The sequence below is a fragment of the Acomys russatus genome, chromosome 17, assembly GCF_903995435.1.
Source record: "Acomys russatus chromosome 17, mAcoRus1.1, whole genome shotgun sequence".
Taxonomy (NCBI): Eukaryota; Metazoa; Chordata; class Mammalia; order Rodentia; family Muridae; genus Acomys; species Acomys russatus.
The window spans coordinates 28,623,030-28,648,637 of NC_067153.1; the positions used below are offsets into that span (position 1 = coordinate 28,623,030).

At 44.1% G+C, this 25,608-nt stretch overlaps 1 protein-coding gene across 1 annotated transcript in view; it reads left to right on the forward strand.

The window, feature by feature from the left end:
* Positions 1-7,908: 7,908 nt before the first annotated feature.
* Enpp2 (ectonucleotide pyrophosphatase/phosphodiesterase 2) overlaps positions 7,909-25,608 on the forward strand; it is a 112,253-nt gene continuing 94,553 nt past the window's right edge. Inside the window, exon 1 of the mRNA XM_051159677.1 lies at positions 7,909-8,084. Within this exon, the coding sequence (XP_051015634.1) occupies positions 8,064-8,084 (21 nt within the window). The 5' untranslated portion in view covers positions 7,909-8,063. The remainder of the gene's footprint in view (positions 8,085-25,608) is intronic.

Sequence of the window (25,608 nt, forward strand, 5' to 3'; positions counted from 1 at the left end):
AAAAAGGACACCGTGGTTTCCACACGAGTGCTGGGAGAACCCAAGCTAACACAAGAAAGGTTCTATTTGAAATGAGCCCAAACCGGAAGCCATTACTTCCTTCGACGAAGAGCAGAAAGAAGAGACTTCAAGCAGAAGGAAGCATGGGTGGTAGGTTGGAGGGGAGACAGGGCTTCTGTCACGCTAATGTGGGAGGGTGGGTGGGTCCTGATGCTGCCTTTAAGACAAGACAAGGATAGGGTCATTAGATATGAAATACAGCAATAGATAATAGATGCTCATTTTGGGCGGCTCTAGCTCTCACAGGGTCTTAGACAAAAGCAGATACATCCCTGAGTCTCTGCTTGGTCCCTTAAGCTAGAAGCCCTTGTCTGTGTGCAGCCACTTTGAGCAGGTTACGGTTAATCTTCTCTGAGAAACTGAGGCCTTGTCTTCAGGACAATGAGAAACCCTGCAGGGCAGGAAGCAGTAAATTCCATGATGAAACAGGATTTGAGGGAGCTCTCTCTGATCAGAGACTCATACTGGTTTTGAAGAGAGTGATTAGGCGATGCAGTCAATGGTTCGGATAAGAGAGGATGTCAGCCCGAGATAAGGTAGTGAGTGGCATTTATCGGAGCTAGTGTCGGGGTGGAGAATTAAGAGAAAGCTCATCAGCAGCCTTTAAGGAGCAAAGGAAGAAGAGTGACAGTCTGGCTGAAAGCCTACTTCCCGGGAGACACACGGCAATGTGTTTAGCGGGTTGTGGTTTGGACTCAGTGAGGAAAGAGCTGCTTTCTATTCCTCATGGTGTTCATGGGGTGTAAGCATCAGACAGAACCACACATATTTACTGTGCGGGTTGTCGTCTTTGGAGGCATGCAAACCTGTGAAACCGTCATACAGTGGAGAAGTCAAATGTTTCCGTCTCCCCAGGAAGGGAAACAAGACTTTTAAGAACACACATTTCACAATGGACGCAAAGCAACATTAGGAGATGTTGTCTGTCCTCAAGCTGGTAGGAGTGGATGCCCCCTACTTCTCCTTGCCTGAACCTGATGAGGACATTTGTGTTTGTGACAGCTTGTTCCATTTTCCCTCCCTATGGAAACATCTTCAGGAGGTGATTGAAAAGTCTCATTCATTATCCCCAAAGAGCGGTTCAAACTTTCAAAGTTGTGCAATCCGATTGAGTTAATTTTTTACAAGTCCTTGGTTAGCCCAGCGTGGGCGAGACATGAAACAGCTGGACTGGGGAAGAGAGAGGTGCAGAGGATGAGACATGTGACATTAGTCACTTTGCAAATGTCGATGGTGTGATATCTGCAACCACTAACTTGTGGGTGCTTTGCGGTTGCTTCTTGAGTTGGTAAAACCAGTAATGAGTGCAACAATCATTTGGCTTTTTCTCTGGCTTTATAGTCAAGTTTAAATTACTTGGGGTGGCTCTTCTTTGACAGTTTTTGTTTGTTTCTGACACAGGGTCTCCCTATGTAGACCAGGCTAGCTTTGAATTCACAGAGATCTACCTACCAGTCTCTGCCTCCCTAGTGCTGGGATTAAAGATGTACACCACCATATCCAGCTAAATTCATATTATTTTTATCTGAAAGAAATATCCTTGTCATAGTAAAACAAGATCTGTCTCTAGATTGCTCCTTACCCAGACATGGGGACTCTCGATGTGACTTTCCTTCCTTGAGTCTCATTTTATCCTTTGAAAATTCCTGTCAGAGTTCAAGTCCTATGTTTCTGTGAAATGTTTGTGTTTCACAATGTTGGCACACACACTGGACTCTCAAGAAATATCTGTCAAGACAGACAAAGGAGCGTTTTAATCCAGAATCCAGGGTGAAAAGATAAATGAGGCAGGTTGATTTTCTGTAGTTGTTTGTGATTTAGAATCAGAGATAGTCATTCAAGGAGCCGCTGACTAGAACCCCTGCTTAGTGTGTGCTTGTCTGGGCGCTGCTGAGGAGAAGAAAGCGATAGGGGAGGGTGGACCTCAACCTGAGCACGGGCCAGTGCTGGGAGAAGGCCCATTAATTCAAATGAGCATCTATGAGGCTGGCATGCGAGAGTGGACACCAGCTACCTCTGACTCCAACTTTCTGGATATGTGGCTGACTTGCCGGTGACAATATCAGTGAGTCTTTGGCCACTCACCATTGCATTTGATGCAGAGAGACGGTTTTATACTAGCCGTGCGTTGCCTGGAGAGGGTTAACCACACAAATATTGGTTTCTGCCACATTTAGCAGATGTTCCAGGAAGGCTAAGCGGAGGGTGCCATGTATGGGTCTGGTGCCCAGGAATAGTAACAGGAAAACAAAGACATTGTAGGAGAGGAGTGTAGGCAAAAGGTATAATGCAAAGTTCATGACGCCAGTGGACTCTTCCTGCCCTTGGGGCTGAGGAACATGGAGAGACTCATTTCCTTCCTTCACATTTAAACCCTGGAAACAGAGCTAACACACTTTGACTCTCACTTTTTATTAGCTCTGCTAGTTTATTTTTTTCTTGTCTGGTTTTGTTTTCGAGACAAGGGCTCACTGTGTAGCCTGGGTTGACTAGAACTAGTCTCAAATGCATAGACATCTGTCTCCCTCTTTCTCTAATTCCTGCTGGAATCACAGGTATGCATCACTTCACCCAGTTAGTAAGTAATTTTTAGGCTTCAGATAAATCAACTCAAGATTTATATCATCTGTTAATTTCCCAATGATAGTAGTTGAAAATGCTTTTTAAATTGCATCACAGTCCCCTTTTCACATTGCATTATACATAGGACAATATGTAAAGAGCTGTGGCCAATCAACAAGAAAGCATGCACCCAAATGTTTACAACGTTCCCAGTCTGTACCAAGCACTTCTCCATGCAGCCTCTCTCTTCACTGTAATGACTTTTCAGTTCTTTCATGAGATGCCTGGAAGGTAGGTTTTATTTTTTATCTTCTTTGTAGAGATAAAGAAGTGACATATGGTGATCAGAAGCTACAGGCTTACTAAGCTAGAGTTTGACCCAGGAAATCTGTTTTCAGAGTGGGCCCCTGGTGGCATGAGATCCTGCTCAAATAGCCCAGCTGTGACATGGCTGGTGAGGTGCTTTACCTGAATTGGATTCCATCCCCTTTCTTCTGTTCTTCTGTAGTGACAGATACAGCTAACCCTAGTGGCTGCTGCATTCTCTCTGTTACCCTGGAGCTCAGAAGTTTGGACAATTCCCCAGGTGGCAGTGCATGTCTAAGGGGTACTGCCTGCAGTTACTTTTTAATATGTCTACCAGGGTCCATATTCTTTCATATACATCCCATATGAAATAGAAGCTGATGACTAAATGCATCTGCACACATGTCAGCAGAAGCCAATCACAGAAGAGTTACCGGATGGTTCCATTCATATGATATGGCTAGAATAGGCAAATCTATAGAGATGTAACAGTCTCTACCAGTGATTACCAAGGACTGGGTGACATTCAGAATGACAGCTAAGGAGTACAGAGTTTCATTTTGATGTAATGCAATGTTTTATAATTGACCAAGACGTTGGTTTGGCATCTCTGTACATTCCCAAGTCATTCACTTGCACAATTTAAATCAGTGAATTACATATCAAGAGTACAACTCAGTAAAGCTGTTGAAACAAGCAACTAAAAACTAAAGAATAACGCAGACCATCTCTCTAAAAATCCATTTAATATGTTGCTTTATCAATTTATTAATTCAATTGTTGGCTAGGTGATCTTCTAGGCGTGAGATACAATGGGGGAAATGCAGAGTCAGGGACCACCAGGACCCAGCAGGGGGAAACGGCCAGCACTGTGAACTGCGTGCAAGCAGAGAAGGAGCCCCAGCCTAGCAGAGGAAGCTGTTTTGAGCTGAAACTCATCAAGGAGTTGAGTGGAGAAAGGCCCTACACCAGTGATTCTCAACAGATATTTGCATTCTGGTTCATAGCAGTAGCAAAATTACAGTTATGAAGCAGCAACACAAATAATCTTATGGTTGGGGTGTCATCACAACATGAGGAATTGTATTAAAGGGTGGCAGCATTAGGAAGGTTGAGAACCACCCCCGCCTAGACAATTGAGCCAGATATGGGTGTTGGAGGTGGTGATAACAGCTAGAAAGCTGGAGGAAATGAGAAAGCTTTTGTTTGCATGCTGAGAAGGACCATCATGTGTGAAAGGACCAAGGAGAAAGTGACTGAAAGCCAAGTAGATGACAGTGACTCCACTCTTTCCTCTTTCAGCCTTTCTTCTGTGTCATGAAGAGGTGAGGTGAGTAGTTTTCAAGCATGGCTTTTAGAAGCACTTGGAACTTACTCCAGAGATAATTGTACTTTGTGTTTTTGGTATCAGAATTTATCTATTTATTTTCCTTCTTAGAGTTACCAATGGTTATTTTAAAATCGTATCTACCAATTTAACATTTTCTGCCAATCCAGGCTTCACAGTGTTTCTTAGGTGCTGCCTTTTGCGGGAGGCGGGGGTGCTCAGCTGTAGCTATTGCTATCTATGTAGGCAACTACTTAGCCTCATTTCATTGGCAGCCATGTTGGCTTGGCCTCGCTTTATCTTTCTAACTTACAGTTTCTGATTCCTCTTGGCTATTCTCTCAGCAAGAGCTGCTCCAGTGATGGCTGGCTGGAATTTGACTGCACTTTGGGTTCTTTTCTTTTGGATTTCTTTTACCTGTCCGTGTGTTGTGTGTGTGTGTTTGTGTGTGTGTATTCTTCTGTGAAGGAAGGTCCAGTTTATCTGCTGAGGATTCTTCCTGGAAAGGAACACAGACTTGCATTTTCCATTAAGAAACATATTTTTTATTTTATTAATATTTTAAAAATTCTATTAATTAAACATTCTTTATTTTTAGATATACATTTGTATTATTACACATATAAGAAACATTATTTTAAAGGGTAAAGATGGTTGTGCCTTTTCTGCGTATATAATCAACAGTGCTTCCCAAACTCCCATGGCATCCCACACACACCACACACCAGCAGTCAGGAGCTGGAGGCAAGAGAACCAGAAATTCAAAAACACCCTTGGCAATATACTAAGTTTGAGATCAGCCTGGGCTATATGTGACCCTGACTCAAAAAAAAACCTACAAGGAAAATCCTGGCAACTGAAGATTCGGTACAGCACTGAACAGGAATTCTTAGGTTTCATTAGGTTCAGACCAGAGGAAACCACAGAAAATGAACAAGGAGCAAGAACAGAGAGACTCTCAGGGCTCGAAGCAGATTATCTGAAAGCGACAATAAAGGGGAATCAGTATCCAGACCCAAAGCTTCCTAGATTGGCTGTGTAGGCCAAGTCTCTTTGAGGAGGTGACAACAAGCCCTGAAGCCTAAGGAAGAACTGACCTTGGGAATCTGTAGGAAGAATGTTATTGGTGATGTGTGTGTGTGTGTGTGTGTGTGTGTGTGTGTGTGTGTGTGTGTGTGTGTGTGATATGCATATTCCCAGCAGCATGTTCACATACAAATACATACCTACATTGTTGTTTCAAGGAAGAGATACTGGAAACAATAGAAGATAGGTATGGAGCCCCTCATTGCAGTACATGATGCGCAGGGGTGGCCGAATGTTCCCAAGAAAATGAACAGTGAGGGAGAGCACAGCCTACAGAAGGAGAGGTGCCTCTGAGGCACAAAGGAGTTGGAGACAGAGCTAAGTCTCCTGAGCAGACGCAAGGAATAGAGTCCCTTAATAATAGCTGGGGACTCTGTTGGGGGAAGAGGAAGCTCTTTGCTGAAAGAAGGCCGGACGCACTAGAGACACTTGGCTCAGGCTCACAAGCACTTTAGTGGGTTTGCACACCCAGGCAAGACTGTATACTATGTAACCATGGCAGTGGTGATGGGGTGGTATAGATTTTTAGCAGGTAACATCCCATGGGGGTGGTTCACAGGGATGGTATGGAGTGGGTAGCTCAAGGAAACAAACAAAGGGATGCAGCGGACTACATGTGAAGGGATGTCCTAGGTCTTCTGTATTGTGCACTGTGAAAACTCGGGGTCTTTACAGCGAATTGGTTGCTACCTGCTATTTCATAGACTCTCTCTGAAGAAAGGCTAAGGCTTTTACTTAGATGGCTTCATTTAATCCTCATAGCACATACCACAGTCCCCATCTTATTGATGAGAAACTTGAGGCTTGCTGAGGTTGAACGCATTGCTTACATTTTTTTCTAATTAAAAAAGAAAGAAAGAAAGAAAAAAAGGAAGAAAGAAAGAAAGATGCATCTGGCCAGCAAAGCTTCAGCCCCACACTGATACAAATATTATTCTGGTTGTACAACAACATTTGACTCCTGCGTCCATTTCTTGTGGGCTGATAACCCGGGGCTACTTCTGTTAACTCATTGGGCACTGCAGGATGAAGTCCAAGTTTCCTACAGTGACTCACGAGGTGGGTCGGAGTCCAAGCCCACACCCTCCTCTGCCGACTGACGCAGGCTCTCACACCAAGTGCCCACACTCTCCTCTGTGGATGCAGTGCTCACACCAAGTGCCCCTGCTGGCCTCAACTGTTTTCAGTTCTCTGAACGCAGCAGAGCTGCTTTTGTGCACAGTGCTATCTGGGGATGGCGTGCCCTTCTCTTTTTCTCTTCCTGCCTGACTCCTTCAAGTCCTTCAAAGTCAAGCATCACCATCACCTGGGTCCTCCTCCAAGCTGAAGAAAATGAGAATGTGTGGACATCTCACCTTCGCAGACCTCTACGGCGTTCCCTATGGCACTGAATGCTGTGGAGCTGTCGATGACTTGACCACAAGTCATCCTTCCACAAGTCCGTAGTTCCTGTCCATCTGGGTTAGTGTTTCTTATTTGTGAGACAAAGGTCCCACTCTGTAATCCAGACTGGCCTCAAACTAGTGGCAATCTTCCATACCTTGTTGAATGAGGAATTGGGCCTTGCTTTTTTTTTTTTTTTAAATTACTTGGAACTACTTGGAATTGAACCATACCATGTTCCCACGTGTGATGCAATCGATCTATCATTGAGCCATTTGTCCATCTAGAAGGACCTAGGGGAAAAAGAAAGAAAGAAAGAAAGAAAGAAAGAAGAAAGAAAGTGAGTTTGATAGTATTGGTGATAAACATCAGTTTCACCCCCAAGGAACTTCTGGCTCATACTCCCTGAAGCCAGATATTATTCTAAGAGCATCGTTTCAGTCTCTGTTAAAGAGCAAATTGTACACATGGAGTCAGTAAATTCAAAGTATCTATGGCTATCAGTGACCCAACTACCATTCTACTAAAACAAATTCTAATCCTTTTATAATCACCAAATTAAAGCAACTTACACAATTGCTTTATAGTAATTGTGGTATCCTCAAGTTAAGATGAGTCACTCAGAACAGAGAGCAAGATTTCACCCTCTAGTTAGAAGACTGAATCGTGTATCTCTGCTTCAGTTTTCTTTGTACGTAAAATAGCAGCAAGAAGCAGGCTCCTATGCCCTCCAGGAGATCAAACAACATGGTTGTGAAAATCCCTTTAAAAATTATGACATGTTCAAGGGGCGAAAATATTATGATCTGGTCGTATTCCCCAGGGTGCCGCAGGAACTTTCTAGAAAATGTGTACCCTGCTGGGTTCACCTGGAAATGTTGGTTTAGGGACCCACCAACATCACAGCAGGAACGTCCTGCAGCAAGATCTTCAGGAAACAGGAACAAATCTCAGAGAAAGAAGGGGAAATGCACACCGAACTTAACAGACTCTGCTTGCAAGATGAAAAATTAACCCGGCGCGGTTGGGGGTGGAAGTGTGAATGGCGGCGCTGGACGCCGGGTCTTCAACGTCCGGACACTTTTCCTTCCCTAAAGCCATTTTAGTCAAAGGTCATGTGTGTGCCCTGTCAAAGGCCAGCTTCCAATGGAATCACTGTCCCCCGGGATAGCGGCCCCCTGACTCCATCTGCCTTGGAGAAATCCCAAAAGCAAACGGCCCGGCGCAAACAAGCGCAGTCAGGAGCCGCGGTCCTGGGCTCAGCTCCCAGGTCCCCGGCCAGCAGCCGAGGCCGTGTCTGCAGCGCCTTGGCTGGAGAGAGGCACCCGGACGCCGCAGCATGAGCCGCCACGCCGATCTGGTAGGGTAGGCACCCCTCTCTGCGCGTGCTCCATGGCTGGGGCTCCCGGGTTACCGGGGCTGCACGGTACAGCCGGGGCAAACCTCGCAAAGGGGCCTCGGCAGCAGCCTCCGGACAACCGTCCTGGCATGGGCTGCCTTCCCGTGCCCTCAGCTGGACCGAGTTCCAGGCTCACAAACGCGGAGCTAATTTTGAGTTGTCGCTGCCAGAGTCTGTTTGGCTTTGCAAACGCGTATCTCGTTTCTGGAAAACAAGCCAGTGAGGGGCTAGGGAAGAGCCTCGGCTCACCACAGCTCGAGCCTGTGGCAAGGGAGCGAGCCCCTTTGGCCAGAGCCAGCCGCAGGGGGCTGTTAGCTCTGCCCCTCCTGGGACAGACAGCCCTCCCCGGGCCTTCTTGTTTATGACTCGTTGGACAAGCGCTTGGCAAGGCTGGAGAAATTTAAAGCAATCTATTTCAGTAGCGTTCTCCGTGTTCCTTCCTACACTTGCCTCAGAGAGACAGATCTTTTTTTCCCCCGAGTGGGGAAGCCCTTCCCTGCAGCCAGATGCCAGCAGCCAGACTCTGCCCCTTTGTACTTTTTTATTTGAACAAGTTCATCTCGGATGGGTCTTGCTACTTTTGGTTAAGATTCGAGGGCTCGGTTCCCAACTGATCACGGGTGCTTCTAGCCTGCACTCGGAAGTCTCCAAAGAGCAGAGCAGGTGGGCAGCAAGGAGAGGTAGTGAAAGGGTTTCAGAGATCGCTTTCTGTTTCCGGTCTGGTTTCATCCTAACAGGTTAAGTAGGGAGCCATTTCTCACTGATAAAGCGAATGAAAACAAAAGCCTTCCCAATGCTCAGCGGGGCTCACCCTGTACAAGGGAATTGTTGAATGCAGTTAGCACACAAACAATTCCACGGGACTGGGGGGGGGGGGGTTTCTACACTTCTTCAAGGTATTTTCTCAATCTCTGGTTTTCTCGGAGGCCACCTCCAGCTGCTACCTGCTGGTCTCCTTCTTGAAAGAGTGTGTGACAGGATTTTACTGTCCTTATTCCCTGCTTGTCCCTTCATATTTAGTCAGGAGCCTTGGTCCGTCACTCTGAAGACTACCTTTTGTTGAGGCCGTCAAAGGTCTCTTTGCACCAAAACCTGTAGAGTTTAAAGTCCTCTTCTTCGGACTCTTGGGCCATTTAGAATAGTGGGCCATTCCCTCTCTTGTGTTTGGACTCTTAGGTTCTGTAATACCCACCCACCCCCCGCCGCCCCCTTCTTGTTCTTTTCTGCCCCTTTTGAGTCACTACTTAATGCCTTAAAGGGCCTCGCTTGAGGTCTTTTACTGTCCCCTCGCCTGACTTCCCTTGCCATCCCGCAGGCTACACTATCTCATCCACTCCAACAGCTCCAACCGCTGCAGAGATATCTGGGGTCTGCAGCATACCCTTTCTCCGAAAACATCTCTAGTCAGATGCCCCACAAAGCATCTTGAAGTCAAAATGTTGAAAAACACCGAACCTGTCTTCTCCACTCTCCCAGCTCTGCTCTTCCACCGTGCTAATGGCATCTCCGTCGTGACAGACACAATAGAATCAGCCTAGGCGACTGGTCTTTCATGCCTTTCTTTCTCGTCTTTCCACTGGGTGTAGGACCCGTGTGCACCTTCTTGTTCGCGTATAGACGCGCCCCCCCCCCCCCACTCCTTCCACTGTTTTAGTTGGGGCATTCTGGTCACAGCTCACAGCCAGTACTGCCCAATCTGTGTCTTTTCTGGTATTGGCTACTTTTCTCATTGCCGTAACAAAATAAATACCTGACAACTTAAGGATGGAGGGTTTGTTTGGCCTCACTGTTAGACGGGATAGTGGGAAGGCTGGTGCTGGGACCATGAGGTGGCTGGTCCATCTGTAGTTAGGAAGTCAGGTGGGGGTGGGGGTTGTGCTAGAGCACTCAGCTAGATTTTTCCTTTTCCCTTTTTTCAGTCTGGCATCACAGCTGGTTGGATAGTGTCAATCATATTTAGGGTGGTCCTGTATAGGCTTTGTGTCCTCTCTGGAGACACACCCAGCCATCCACAGGGGAGTGTCTTTTAGGAGATCCTAAGTCCAATCAATTGCATCACACCACCATACCTCCATATTGTGTCGGGTGTTCTTAAAGTGCAATATGGTCATAGGTAGGCTTTGTGAGATGTCTTTAGTGAATTTTTGTATTTTTCTAATAAGAATGATGTTGGCATTTTTTAAAGTTGCATTTGTAGTTTTCTTGCATGTATGACTGTGAAGGTGCCAGTCTCCCCTGGAATTGGAGCTACAGACAGTTGTGAGCTGTCATGTGGGTGATGGAAATTGAATCCACATCCTCTAGAAGAGCAGCCAGTCCTCTTAAAACACTGAGCCATCTCTCCAGCCTCCATAGCTAGCCTTTTACCTTACTCATTACTCTCCTACCTTGCCACTTTTCAAAAATTGCCATTAAAAAAATGAGGCAGCTAATAGCCACTTTTTCTTGGAAACTTCCCAGACCATCTCCTCCTCCTCCACAGTGGTCTAAGCAACCTTGCCATTTTCTCCCAAAGCCTCCTTCTCTTCCACTCTCAATTCTTACGATTCTTTATGGCAGCGTTCTAGTCACTTGCCCTCCAGTAGGCAATACACACATACAGGACACAGGACAACTGTTTTTGTCCCACTATTATTTTTGCCCTTTGATCTTTACAGCCTAGTGCCCTGTGTCTCAACTGGGATGTGCCATGAATTCTTGTGATTGATGTTTCTTTCCTGCCTGCTTTTCTTCCCTGCCTCTCCTCCACACTCCCTCTCTTTCCCTCTCCTCTCCCCCTGTCCCCTCATCTCCCTCCTCTTTCCTCCCCTCCTGTCCTCTTTCCTCTCTGGGTCTCATGTACCTATACTGGGTTCAACTTGCTATGTAGACGATGAATTTCTGATCCTCTAGTCTCTACTACCTGACTGCTGGGATTACAGGTATGCATGTCTACACTTAGTTTTATGTAATAACTGGGGGTTGAATTCAGGGCTTCATGCTTGCCGGCTGAGATATATTCACCAGCCCCAGAATGCTTCTAAATTTTTTTGGAAAAAAATTTTTTTAAATGTGCATGTGTTCATACACACATGCACACACATGAATGTGTATATATAGACCAATTTTCTGGAGTCCATTACCCCCGCCCTACTTTCTCTTGGGATCTGGCCCTTGAACTCACATCATCAGGCTTGTATAGCAAGCCTTTATCCATAAAGCCATCTTGCCAGCTTCTATTTTGTGAAATTTTATGCAGTGCTTAAGAATCAGCTATTTCCTTCTGGCACTGGGTTAGATAATGGAGATACAAGAGCTCATGCGAAAAATGTCTGAGCTACAAAAGGGTAAAGAACAAAGATTCACAACATTAGCAGGAAGAGTCACAGGCTTCCAATTATTTTAAACAGGAAGGGTTTAGAATGTCTGGGTATTCGAGATCGTGTTTCCAGTCTCTACTGTATAATCTACATCTGAATTGGGAGGTTTTTCCTATCCCAGCTTCTAGCTTATCATTCCCCAGGCATAAAAGGTTTTTGTAGTTTTGCCTCTGTTGACTTTATAAAAGCAAAGAAATTCTCCTTGGGCTGCAACCCAGCAGGACAGAAGGACACGGAAAGAGATGGTACCTGGGGCCTCTGAGTGGGCTGGAGGAAAACCTCCAAGAGCTCTGTAGAGAGTGATGGAGACTTTGGGAGGGTACAAGTGAGGAAATGTGGTTCTGATTTTCCAGTGAGAAAACTCTGCATTTGGAAACTTTGAGAGGTGACTAGTGATTGCATTCTATAGGGAGTTATTTAAACTTTAAGCTGTTCTTAAGCTCTGTGGGGCCATGGTTCTTTTGAGGTTTGGATACACACTACTCTTCTTAGGGGAAAAAAACATACAAAAGACTACACACAGCATTTTGCATAAACTTTTAGGGGGTTCATCCAAGTCTGTCCTTCAATACCCTTGAGTTGTTAAGGGCTTCTGGCTAAAATAGCTTTAATCAAAGGGCTAATTAATTCAGTGGGTACTTGGGAGAGAGGAATAGGTGGTGGTTAGGAGCCAGCATAATCAAATTATGCATGTTTTCTGTTTTGAGAGGATCCCGTGTAATGTGTGCTAATGACCTTGGAGTCTTAGGACCTGGGCTCACGTCTCTACACTGGCAATCACCAGTTGTGTAACTTTCACTCTCAGTGGTTATTTCATTATTCAATTTTTAAAAGGATAGTTGTAATTTTAGCTAAAATGAAGCATTTAGCATTTAAGTATAGCTGTGCTATACTTAAAAATAAGAAGGGAGTGGTGGGGAGAAGAGGAGAATTGAGAGGTGGGGAAGATGAAGAAGCAGATATGTAGAGATGGAGAAAGAAACAGTTGAGAACAGTTCAGGAGAGAAGTGGTGGATTCATGTATTTAATGTTTAGAGATTGAATCTGGCAATGAGATCAACAGTAAGATGTTGCTTCTAAAGGAAAAATTAAGTTTCATAAGAGGAAGTCTGGAGTATCAAATACAGAGGATGAGAATAATTTGTCTGTATTGGTCAACATCATGACTCTGAATGCTACACATTAAATTATTAGCAACTGTTGCCTGAGCACCTACTGTGCATCCTCCATTGTGATGTAAAAGACAGACCTGATTGATCACATGGGCTTTGCAATGTAAAGATGGTCTGGGCAAGGACTAGGTGGCTTTAATTTGACATTATACTTTGACAGAGGAAACTTAAGTCCTGATGGACCTACCTAAGGAGTATTTAATTCAGATTTAGTGGGACAGGTTAAGTGTAGAACTGACGTCTGTCCATACTGAGACCCAGAAGCTGAGTAGGGCCAAGCAAGGTGAAGGTAATAAAGGAGAGAAGCCTTCAAGCTGTTGTACCCTCAACAGATTGAGAGCAATGGGGACAGTCAAGAAAGGATCCAAAGGAGTAGAGGATGAGAGGCCCTAGGCTGGAGTGGGAGCATGGGATGCTATATAAAGCCACAACACAGCAAGTCATAATTAGGAGAACGAGAGCTTGTGAGGGCTGTCAGCAAGGCTGCGCCAAAATCTGTTTCATATTTTGCGAAGTCTACACAATGGAGGATAGGCTGAAGGGAGTGAAAGAGAGGAGGAAGAGGAAGAGGCAGAGGCCACAGGGCAGACATATTGGAAGCACTATAGTATTAATCAAGGAGTGATGGTGACCCCAATCAAGATGGTAGCTGGGAAGACAAAAAGAGGTGGGTCAGATCAAAAGCTCATTTGGAGACAAAAAATAAGTGATGACAGATTGCAGGGATACTGCAAGGAGGAAGGGTACAGTCCATTTAATGCATAAAATGAAGACTTTGAAGGTCACTACAGCTGCTTTTGTGTCTTTCATTTTGATGTGGAAGGGACATTAGATTTGCCTGTCGTTGAGAAGACAGGACCGGGTCATGTGGTAGGGGCTACAGGAAATGAAATTTCAATAAGTCCTATACAGAGTTTTCTGACAGGCTTTCCAAGGCAACCTGTTCTTTGCTACACAACTATTGTAGAAAAAGCTAGAGGATTGGGGATAAGGACAGGGAGGCTGGAGGGCACCCATGTTTCTGTTCTTACTCAAGATACCAAAAATTGTGTGTGAAGTTCAAATAGCCGAGCTTGGCACTTACAGCCCACTGTGATTCAGCCTTTGCTGGGTGCCACATACCCTGATTTCCTGGTGCAGTTCTAGGGCATGACTGTTTCTTGCTGGTAGCTAGCATGTACAAGACAATCTTCATTTCAACCATACATTTTATCATTTTATGATCATCCATCTCCCTGACATAATTTGTATCCTTGATTCATACACACACACACACACACACACACACACACACACACACCACTGTGTTTACCTATGTCATTTCCTTCACCAGGAATAATATTCCTTCCCACATCCTACATCCTCACTGTAAACACTCCATTTCCTCAAGTCCTAACCTGAGTCACACCATGCCCTTTATCAAGTCCTAACCTGAGTCACACCATGCCCTTTATCAAGTCCTAACCTGAGTCACACCATGCCCTTTATCAAGCAGCCCTTGTTCCTCTGCCTCCTCCTCTCTGCTTCACACAACCCACTTCACCCCTCCTCCTCCTTAAGCCTTTATAAACATGGCCAGTTACATTATATTGCTTAATATATAATTATTTTTATATGCATTTAATTTATTTTTCCAAAATACTATCTTCTAGAAACCTGGTACTGCAGTCTACAATCACTTCTGCAACCCAGTGGAGTGAATGGGGCTTTGTCCAAATCCTTTCACAGGGGGAAGTTTTGTTTATTAAAAAATACATAATGATATTTGGTTGGAGAGATGGCTCAGCAGCTAAGAGGACGCGTGGCTCTTGTAGAGGACCCAAGTTGGGTTTCTTGCATCCGTATAGCAGCTAACAATCATTGATAACTCAGGTTCCAGCATACTCAGTTTCACCTTCTGACCTCCATTGAGATAAGGCACACATGTGCTGCACATAGAAATATACAGGCAAAGCACTCATGCACATAAAATAAAATAAATAAATCTAAAATAGCCATATTATATAGATGATACATGCATTGTCTCAAAAGAGTTGAATGAAAGACAGCATAAAGAAGAAGCAAAAAAATAAAAAAACTGTCTAAAGTTATATTACCTAGAGCTGAGCATTACAACATGTGGGTGAATAGCCCTTCTATATTGTTTTCTGCACTTGTATATTAAAACTAAAGTCATGCTTAATTTTCTGTAGCCTGTTTTGCACTTAAGACAAACCATGTTCCATTATAAGTTTGTCACAAACACCATCTTTAATGAGTGAGATTGCACCCCATTCTACAGCCATCTTGTGGTTTCTTCTGGGAATTTCCAGAGCTGGGCATTAGACTATTTTCAACTTTTTAATGCAACATGCAATGCTATGATTAACTTGTGAAACCCGCACCTCTGCAACCATTCTATATGAGACACCGAGAGTTTCTAAAATGACACACCCAGTTAATGACTGAAGGGAAGATTTTGAACATTAAAGAAACATGATTTTTAAAAAAGTCCTCTTAACTTAGTCTTTTCATCTTTATTTTGGAATGTTTTAGATTATTTAGTTCCTGTACATACACTTTTTTAGACCCATAGCTTAGTGAAGGCATCTAACCTGGCAACTTGTCAGCAACCCATGGGCTTTGGGAAGAAGGGATTAATAGCTAATAAATTATCTGAACAAATAATTGAGTTTGAAGGCCGAGTGCTTTGGTGACTAATGTGAAGTGAATTACTGCTTACACGCTGAGTGGATGAGGAAATGAAGATAAAGCTGCTGCGGAATAAAGACAATTCTCTGGAAAGATGGACCCCGGCCAGCATTTTGGTGTTTGAAGAAGGTGGAAGGCCACGGACGTGGATCCTTATTCTAAAGTAAATAATCAATCATTTTGGACACTCAATAAGCAAGAGCGTTTCCATTACCGTGTGGAACGCTTTCATCAGAAGAGGAGCAGGGCCTTATTTGGAAAGCACTGTGAATCTGTGTGGTCACTTTTCAACAAACCAAACGAAAGATGTATTATGGATTGAATTGTATCCCCGTGCTCCAAGTTCATGTGCTGGAGTCTCAGGCCTGTAGACGTCACAGTATGGCTTTAGAGATAAGGGTTTTTAGATGGGGAGTTAAAGTAGGTAGTCTGAATGTGTCCTAACCCAATGCCATGGGCATCCTTGTACAATGAGGAAATGTGAACATAGAGACATGTATGGAGGGAAGATGATATGATTAGGCACAGGGGACAGGAGGCGATGGTAAGCCAAGGAGGGGGACCTCAGAGGAAACCAGCCTGCTGACTGACACTTTGCTCTTACACTGCTAGTTTTCAGAAAGTGTGCTAGTGCAAATATATTGATTCTGCCACTTTTTATTAATTAATTAATTAAGTGTATTTTATTTGGTCATTTTCATTCTCACTGGCCTCTGTCATCCTTCATCTTTTAAAATTTTTTATTTATTGCAATTTATTCACATTACATCCTATTTGTTATTCCTTCGCTCTTATCTTACCAGTTCCATCCTCCTTCCCTATTCCCCTCCCCTAGACCTCAGATGAGGGGGGGGGGCCTCCTCTTCCACCAGCCGACCTCAGCCTATCAGGTCTCATCAAGATAGCCTACATCCTCTTGCTCTGTCTGCTCACAAAGCCACTCCGCCAAGAGGAAGTGATCAAAGCATTGGGCACCAGAGTTCATGTCAGAGGCAGTTCCTGTTCTCCAGCTGCCAACGTGGAGAATGAGCTGTCTATCAGCTATGTCTGAATAAGGGGTCTAGATTCTTTGCTTGCAACGTCCTTGGTTGGTGTATCCGTTTGTGCAGGCCCCTCTGGGTCCAGATCCCCTGGCATTGAAGTCTCCTTGTAGAGCTCCTGACCCCTCTGGGTCTTTCCACCAATTCTTCCCTATGACTTTCAGTGCTCAGCCCACAGTCCAGCTGCAAGCCCCAGTATCTGTCCTGATCCCTTGCTGGGTGGAGTCTCTCAGAGGACATCTATGTCAGACTAATATCCACTTATAAGCGAGTATATACCATGCGTATCTTTCTGGGTCTGGGTTACCTCATTCAGGACGATCATTTCTAATTCCGCCCATTTGCCTGCAAATTTCAAGTTTTTAATAGCTGAGCAGTGTTCAATAGTATAAATGGACCATTGTTTCTTTATCCATTCTTCAGTTGAGGGACATCTAGGTTGTTTCCAGATTCTGACTATTACGAATAAAGCTGCTATGAACATAGTTGAACAAATATCCTTGTATGGTGGAGCATCTTTCAGGTATATGCCCAGGAGTGGTATGGCTGGGTATAAGAGAGGTAACACTATTCCCGATGACCTCCCTCTTTTTCTTCTACTGAGACTCTTTTTCTCCTTAAAAAAAGTCCCCTTCTACTGTCATTTCCTACCCACTTTTCTTGATTTACTGAATTTATCTTATTACTTGTATGAGCATGAACTGGGAGTTATTTACTGGAACATGGATAACTTAACAGAGGCTATCCCACTGGAGAAAATGTCATCCCTCCTTAGCAGCCATTAACGATCCGTAGTGCTAGAGATGGGGCATCTGAAGAGACACCCTCCGCCCCAAGCATAACAAACCAGTGTTGGGCAAGTCTTGTGAAGATCCTCTGCAGGAAATCATAGCTGTGGGGAGTTCATGACTGCAATGGCTGGGTCATGTTCAGAAGGCACCTTTTCACAGCACTCTCCCCCAACCTCTGGCTCTCGTACTTCCTGCCCCCCTTTTCCAGATGTTACCTGAGACTAACAGGGAATGGTATAGATGTCCTGTTAGAGCCAGGCACTCCAGAGTCACTTCCTCTCCACTCTCAGTCCAATCTCTTCCCGTGGTACTTTACTACAACACCTGTAGATGAGCAACCCACATTTTTTCTGACATCATCCTAACCCTGAGTGTAGCTCGTCTGGTAACATTCAACTCAGCATTTGTTTTCAGTTACCAGAGCTTCTGACGTTCAAACGTGAGCATCAGATGCCAGTGTTTTGTGGCTTACGACTTGTAAAGAATTCTTATCTTGGCAGTTCCTTTTGAACTTGACAGTGTTTGCAATGGGGATTATCGCTTCTCCACTCAAAGGATTTGGTGACTGATAGGATAGGCGTCCGTAGTATACAGTTTGATTGCTGACAAAGCCAACTGTAAAACTTTGGAGAGATTGGATATAGTTGAGTTTTTCCATCATTAATACTGTTCACATGTTAACTCAATATGGTGACATGAGGGGTGCCTAATATTTTCCTGGAAGCTGCTTGACTTTAATCAGCAGGAACAAATGAAAGATTATTGCACTTTTTCCTTGGGTGACCTAAGCTTGTTCTTGGCACCCAGGAGTGTGAAACCCTGGGTTGTCTCACAGTGTTTCTGTGGCCTCCACCCAGGGGAGTTATTAGTTCTGAACCTTGGGGTTAATTCCATAAGAATGCAATTCCTTTCCTTCCTCTGAGAACAAAATGTTGCCTGTGCTGATTATCCTCATGGTGTGACAAAACTAGAGTTTTCAAGATGGTGAGCCATCGTGCTCTATGGAGAGGACATCAGATGTAGTAAAAACAAAATCTCAAGATGTTACAGGTAATTTCAATATAAACAATGAATACTTGTATAGAATACTTTTCCATTATTAGAAATATTAAACATTTGTATCTAGCTACTGTGTCTAAAAGGAACTAGAGAGTAGACTCATAATGCATCAAATGTGTCAATATCTCATAAGTCTGTATGAAAGGTGTCATTTATTTTTTTGTAACACTTCAGAGGCTATTGACAAGGTTACATGCCTTTGGTTTGGGCTGGGGTTTTACTTTACTTTTTGTACCCAGTTTAAAACCACTAGAACTACACTTGGCCTAGCTGCTTTTGATGGCTTGTCTTCTAGGGGTCATACAAAGCGCTTACATCAATTATCTCCTGAAGTCTTCAAAACCAAGGCATGGCAGGGCTAGAGAGATGGGTCAATGGTTAAGAGTTCTTGATGCTCTTGAGTGGTCCAGGCTTCCATTTCTAGAGCCTACAAGGTAGTCTACACCCTCTTGTAATGCCAGTTCCAGGGGATCTGGACCTAAACACGCATATACACATGTGCGCACGCAGGCACACACACACATACACACACACACACAGACACATATACACATGCGCGCACGCAGGCACACACACACATATACACACACAGACACATACACACATGCACGCACACACACACACATTTAAAAGAATTGCTTGTTAAAAATAAATATTTATAAATAAAACACCCAAACAACCAAGAGTTAGCAAACTATATATAGCCTGTGGGCCAAATTCAGTCTTGCTTTATTGGTTTGCTTGTTTTGCTTTTCTAAAACACCAAGTCAAAGTTTATTTCACACACGCAGGACAGAAAACAGCAAGAGAAGGAACTTTCTCACAATGCCAACTTTTTTTAAGAAAGAGCTTTTTAGAAATAGAAAAGAACGACGGAGTCTAGGGATGTACAGTGTGGAGCCCTAGGCTCAGTCCCCAGCAACACATAAACTGGTTTATAACCCTAGTCTATAATCCTTGCACTTGAGAGATGGATGCAGGAAGATCAGGAGTTTAAAATCATCTTCACCAACATGAAGAGTTCAGGGCCAGCTTTGAACACAAGAGGCCCCTCCCCTGTGTAGTTTGAAGGAAGAAAGAGATTAAGAGACTATGAGAGACAAGAGAGGGTGATGGGGTCTGAATATGATTGAAATACATTATGCATATGTGTGAAAATGTTATGAGTTATATTATGAATAGTTAGTATATGCCAATGAATACATCTAAGAAAGTAATGACAGATATGGCATCTCATAACTGTAATCCCATCACTTAGAAGACTGATGCTATGGGATTGTCATGAGTCAGTCCAAGATACAGAAACAGATCCATTCTCAAACAATCAAAAACAAACATATAAACAAGAAAATAAGTGGGCTGGAGAGATGACTCAATGCTTAAGAACACTGGCTGCTCATCCAGAGAACCCTGGTTCAATTCTCAGCACTTTTATGGCAACTCACATCCATCTGTTACTCCAGTTTTAGACACCAGGCAAGCACACTGTGCCCAGATATGCATTCTGGCAATATAACCATATACATAAAATAAAAAATTATACAAATTTAAAATGGAATGAAAAATCACATCTAGGATGATTAAGCTAACATGCCAACTGCCCCAGAGTTCCTGACTGAGGCATTCTGCTGTGTGCTTGAGTCCGCACTTGTAATTAGCACCCATATAATAATTCCCATGCTCGTGATTCTGGGATCTAAGCTGAGCTGCCTACCTCTCTGTGTACCTACTTATGTACTTTATTTCTTTGAGGTGACAATATTGCTTTCTTTAAAAGATATTTTATTACATTTATGGAAGGTGTTATTGCCATTCTCATGTGTAGGATGAACAAAGTGGACACCTAAGAGGATGAGTCGCTTTGGACAGAGTCTCAGCAACTCTTAGAATTCACAGTAAGTCCACTGATGCCAAACTGTCTGTTCAGACTGTCACCATCCAAGAGGTAGAGTGTGCATTTAATTTGTCCTTATGTTAATGAGAAAACCAAAACCACCAATTTGTAGTTTCTGATTAAAAGTACATCCGTTCCCAAGCCAGGCGTGGTGGCACATGCCTTTAGTCCAGCACTCCGGAGGCAGAGGCAGACAGATTGCTGTGAGTTTGAGGCCATCCTTGTCTACAAAGCGAGTCCAGGATAACCAAAACTGTTACAGAGAAACCCTGTGTCGAACCCATCCCAAAAGTGCATCCATCCCTACGATAAATCTGATAGGATGGAGTAGTGGCTGAGCACTCAGCTTCTGCAGCCATACTGTCGAAATCACAGCTCTGTCACTTAACTTTCTGTACCTACTTTCTTCCCTGCACTAAATCATAGGTAATAGCAATACTACCTGTTTGCATGACTAAATGAATCTTAAAAGAAATTATAAGGCTGTGCCTTCTAAACCTCTCCAAACAGTGCCACCAGCTGTGGGGATCAAAAACAGGTGTGTGTGTGTGTGTGTGTGTGTGTGTGTGTGTGTGTGTGTGTGTGTGTGTGTGTGTGTGTGTGTGTGTGTGTGTGTGTGTGTGTGTGTGTGTGTGTAGCAATGGAGCCTTGTTGAAATTAAAACAGAGGGGGAACCTGTGAGGAGCATTGAGATAAGCCTTCGAGGCCCATAGAGGATGGCGAGTGAAGCGTCAGCTGCTGCTAAGATTCCTCAAATGGTCCTGATCCACTGCACATAGGGACTCCTAGCACACTAGTGGAGTCTCAAAATTGAACCAAGGCGGAGGCAGTGACTGCTTCCCCCTTCTTTTTGGCAGTCTCCTGAGGTGACCTCTCCCCTTCCCCATTTCCTCATAGCTACACCAACCTGAATGGTTGCTTCTGGTGCTTGAGGCCAGCATGGGATGGTCTGATTGGCCCTTCAACCTTTAAAAGGCTTATACACTGAACAATAAAGTTAGATCTGCACCTTTGAATCTGGTCTCTGAAGTCTATTTCCTGGATTCTGCGTGGTCTCCGTTGCCATTAATCCTCCTTTCCTGGTTCCTGATGCACACACAGAGCCTGAGGGGGTAATTCTCATTTACGCTGCCACAGGGACCGAGGCTACAGGACATTTCTCTGATTCATTTTCTCATGTGCCCCGACTCCCCACAGTACATTTTCATTTTCTATCTTGTTCTTCAACATATACTTCCTGTACTTCCTTCAATAATTCATTCAACAAGTGTTTACTGTATGTTTGTGCACCAAGTGTTGTGTAAGGCCTGAGATGCAAGGGGAAGACACAGCCTGGCTCTTTTTGGTCCAGTGGGGACACACACAAGTCAGGTAAGTGTTGTAAGACATATGGTGAGGCACTGGGGACATCAAAACCAAGATATGAAAAAGGGGACAGGGTGGTCAGGGAAGGCCTCTGTTGGCTCAGAACTAAAGGCTTCACAAGATGAGAGATTAAGGAAGCCATGTCTACCAAACTCAGGCGTTTAGTAAGCAAAGACACTGAAGCTGATTCTTGTTCTATTAATTAAATTTTTTGTATTTAATTTTTCATTCAATATATTTTTATATTATTTTCTTTCCCCCAATTCCTCTCAGATCCTCCTCACCTCCCTATCCACCCAACCTCCAGACAAGTAAACAAACAAACAAACAAGCACAAAAACCCAAATGAAAATCAAAACAAGCAAAAACCAAGCAAACAGAAAACAAAACCCTGTAAGACAAAAAGAAAGCAAAAATCATACAAACACGGAATTTGTTTGTGTTGGCCAACTACTCCTGGCCATGGCATCTGCCCTGTGTGTAGTTGATATAGTCAACGACACTCCTTTGGGGAAAACTGATTGCCTTTCCTAGCAGGTACCAATTACAAACAGCTTCTTCATCCAGGGCTGGGCTTTGTGTTCATGCTATGATTTTGTCTGCTTTGAACCTGCACAGGTCTTGTGCATGCTGACAGTCTCTGTGTTTGTAACTCTTAAGACCTGCCTACTTTTCATTACATCTTTAAACAATTATAAGCACTCTCAAATATTTATATTTTAGCCGTGCAACCACTTGGACAATGGGATAAAACAGTCATGTCTTTGCTTACCCATTCTGATGCCACGCTGCGCATGTAAACGCCAAAGCCAAAGCCCTTGGTGCAGCTGTGTGCACCAGGGCCCAGCCTTGTTGAGAAAAGCATTGTTAGGCTGCAGCCGGGACAATGCGAGAGAGTGTCCCAGCTCATCAAATTCAGCACAATGCCCCCTTTACTCCATAGCAGGGCAGGCAGCAATTAACATGCTGGGCACACACTGACCACTTGTAGATTGCCTTCGTTGTTTGGCAAACAAGAGTCTAATAGATTAGCAGATGTGTGTGCCCAGGTCACACGTTTGATTGGGAGTTGAGGTTAGGTGGATGCTAGCAACCTGCCATTCCCCCGAGAATGGTATTCATGACATTGCCAACTTTCTCATCTCGCCACTGCGAGAGGAAGGTGAGAAGGGCTGACAGCTAGAATCCATGACCATCTTTTCATCTGTTTGCTTTTCTGTCTGGGGAATGCGGCGCGAGAAGCTCAATTCTCTCTGTGTCAGATATCTTAGAACTTTTTGTAAATGGCAGCGGTGCAGTCCTTGTCTTGAAGGAACATTTCAACATATCATTGCAGCGGAGAAGGCATGGGGGGTGGGGATTGTGAGGAGGGAGCATTCGGGCTGCCGTCTGACCCATGGACTTCACCACTGTCTAATTGTGTATCCTATTCTATCACTGACTGGTTGACATAATTTGACTATGGGCAAACTATTTCAAACTGCAAATGCTAATCATTCTGACGGGCTCACTGGTGCAGGATCCAGGCTGTCATCACACTTAACACCTTGTCTTATTTAGTCATCACTCTTATTTACACCAGTTGCTGTACTTCTTTATCCAGAGTCTTTTCTCATCCAGCAGGAGTGGCTGAGAAAGCTCCATGTACAGGTATCTGTGGGGCCTTTTATGACTTGCTGATGTCCCAGAACACTTCTGGGAACACTCATGTCATAGGGTCACACTGAGCATATTGCCATCATTAAAGTTAGATTATGAGATGTGCCTGAGATAAAGCTTCACTGAGTGCTCACGCCGAGCTCTGGCAGTTGGAGACCTTTGTTCTTAGTACTGGCATTCCAGAGTGTGTTGTAGCTGAGGCAAAAAACAAACAAACAAACAAACACCACCACCACCAACAAAAACCAGGGTCATCACCTGGTAGTAGGATCATAGGAGACAGGTTGCCAAAGTAGACATGTCAGAATTTTGATCAGTTACCAGGAAAAAAAAAAAAAAAAAAAAAAAAAAAAAAGGAAAGGAAAGGAAAGAACTTCAGAAAAGGAGAGGGGACTGAGGATAGGATAGAAGCCTGACTTTTGTCAGCACAGCCTATTGGCTACCAGTGTGACTGACTCTTACCCAAGCGTCTGTCTTAGGAGGCATGCAAGTCCAGTCACATCAGTCAGATGATAGAAAAAGAGCATGCCAGGAGAATGACCCTGAATTGCTGTGGTGGCAAAATGAGAAGTTACCCTGGACAGAACAAATTCTGATTCCAAGCTGTCACGAGTCCTCACAAACAATCCCTCACCCTCCCTCTCCCTCCTCATGAAAGGCAGGGGGAATTTTGTTAAGGAGAATATAAGGAACATGCTGCCCTCTGGTTAGGCAGACCCTCGTTTAAATGCTTGCCTTTGTCCCTTGCTGGGTGTGTGAACATGGGCAAGTGACTTAACTTCTCCAAGCCTTTGGAAAAAAGTTGAACCCCTGATAGGGCTTTGCAGGGTCATTGTAAGTGCTTAGTGAGACCACTTCTGTTCAGTGTCTGATACATTCTAGGGCAGCCATTGTCAGGAGCTGTTGACGTTACGCAGATCAATCAACTTGATTCAGTCTCTAAAGCAACAGTCTAAAAAAAGTCGTCATGGTTGTTTCCATTTTCAGATGAGGAGCTGGAGGTCTAGTGAGGTTTCCCAACTCACTCCAGGCCACATGGTCAGTAAGCATCCAAGTTCTGATTCTGACCAAGGCTGACAGCCCAGGATTTTGGTAATTAGCAAGTTGTATAACATTTCTCCCAAGAACAGCAGAAGCTTAGCTGGACAGAGGAAGGTCCAGAACTTCTGCACCCTCTTGCATAATACTCTGCTGGCAACCTGAAGCTGTTGGATTTAATAACTATACAGGCTTACTGTTTACAAGGCACGGTGAGAGAGCTATCAGGCTAGGGCCAGCAATGCAAAGTCACCTTGTATTGTGCTTGTTTTCTAGATCAGTTTAGAAGGACATTGCTTCACCTGTCCTCTATCAAAAGATTCTGTGAAAGGTGTTTCTTTCTCCTTTCTATTCAAGCCTTTCCTTTCACGGGCATAGGTCAACAGGCCATACCAGTTACCATACATATTCTATTCTCGGTATGGATTTCTTCCAGGAGATGGATTAGCAAGAAGAAGAAGAAGAAGAAGAAGAAGAAGAAGAAGAAGAAGAAGAAGAAGAAGAAGAAGAAGAAGAAGAAGGTGTAGGAGTCCTTATTTTCCTCTTACCATGAAAAAGAAACAAGTCTGTTGGCTTAGTTTGCTTTCAATACTCCTTTCTGGCTGTTAATGAGAGACAATGGGCTCCTACACAGAGAGAAACAGTATGTAAGTTGGAAAGGATCTTAGATGCAGCTAAATTGTCCTCTAAATTGAGACATTGCGCAGGAATTCTTGGACAGTTACTGAGGGTTTTTTTTTTCCTATAGGAGGAGTTATCTCACTGTTTATCAGCTCTGTCTTCCATCATACTCAACAGGAACCATGAGGCTCACATTATAGCCTACAAAGTCCTGCGTGGACCAATGCCCATTGTGACACTGGCTCTTACTGTTTCTCCATTCTATTCCATCCAGCCACAGTGGCCTCCCTGAGCATATCAGGCTGCTCTCCTACCAGCTACTACTCGATATTGTATTTCTTCTCTTGCCAAAGTACCCCATTTTGGCCCTTAGCAGGCAGAGGCTGTATCAGCAGTGCGTAACATGTATTAGGCACTCAGCAAAAGCTTGTAGGATGAACACATGAGGAGCGAGTGACTTAGTGGCTAGAGAGCGTAATAGAAACACTCTCCATTTCATCCTATCATGTTCCTTTTAGGGTTCTTAGTTTAGTAGTGACCTCTTAACATGACACACCCAGAGGTATCCAGGCAGCACCATGCTCAGCAGAAATAAATGCCGCTAGCCGAGGTGGGTTGTCATCACCTGTTAAAGGACCCTGAGGTCAGTCGGGGGTCACTGAGAACTGTAGTCAAGTATGTGCACCTGTAGAGTCTGCTTTTCACGGAACTCCCAGGTGCCTTTTGCAGAAGACATTGTTAACATTGGCCTCTCCTTACACGGATGTTTAAACAAGAATGTGCGTTTGGAGAAGGT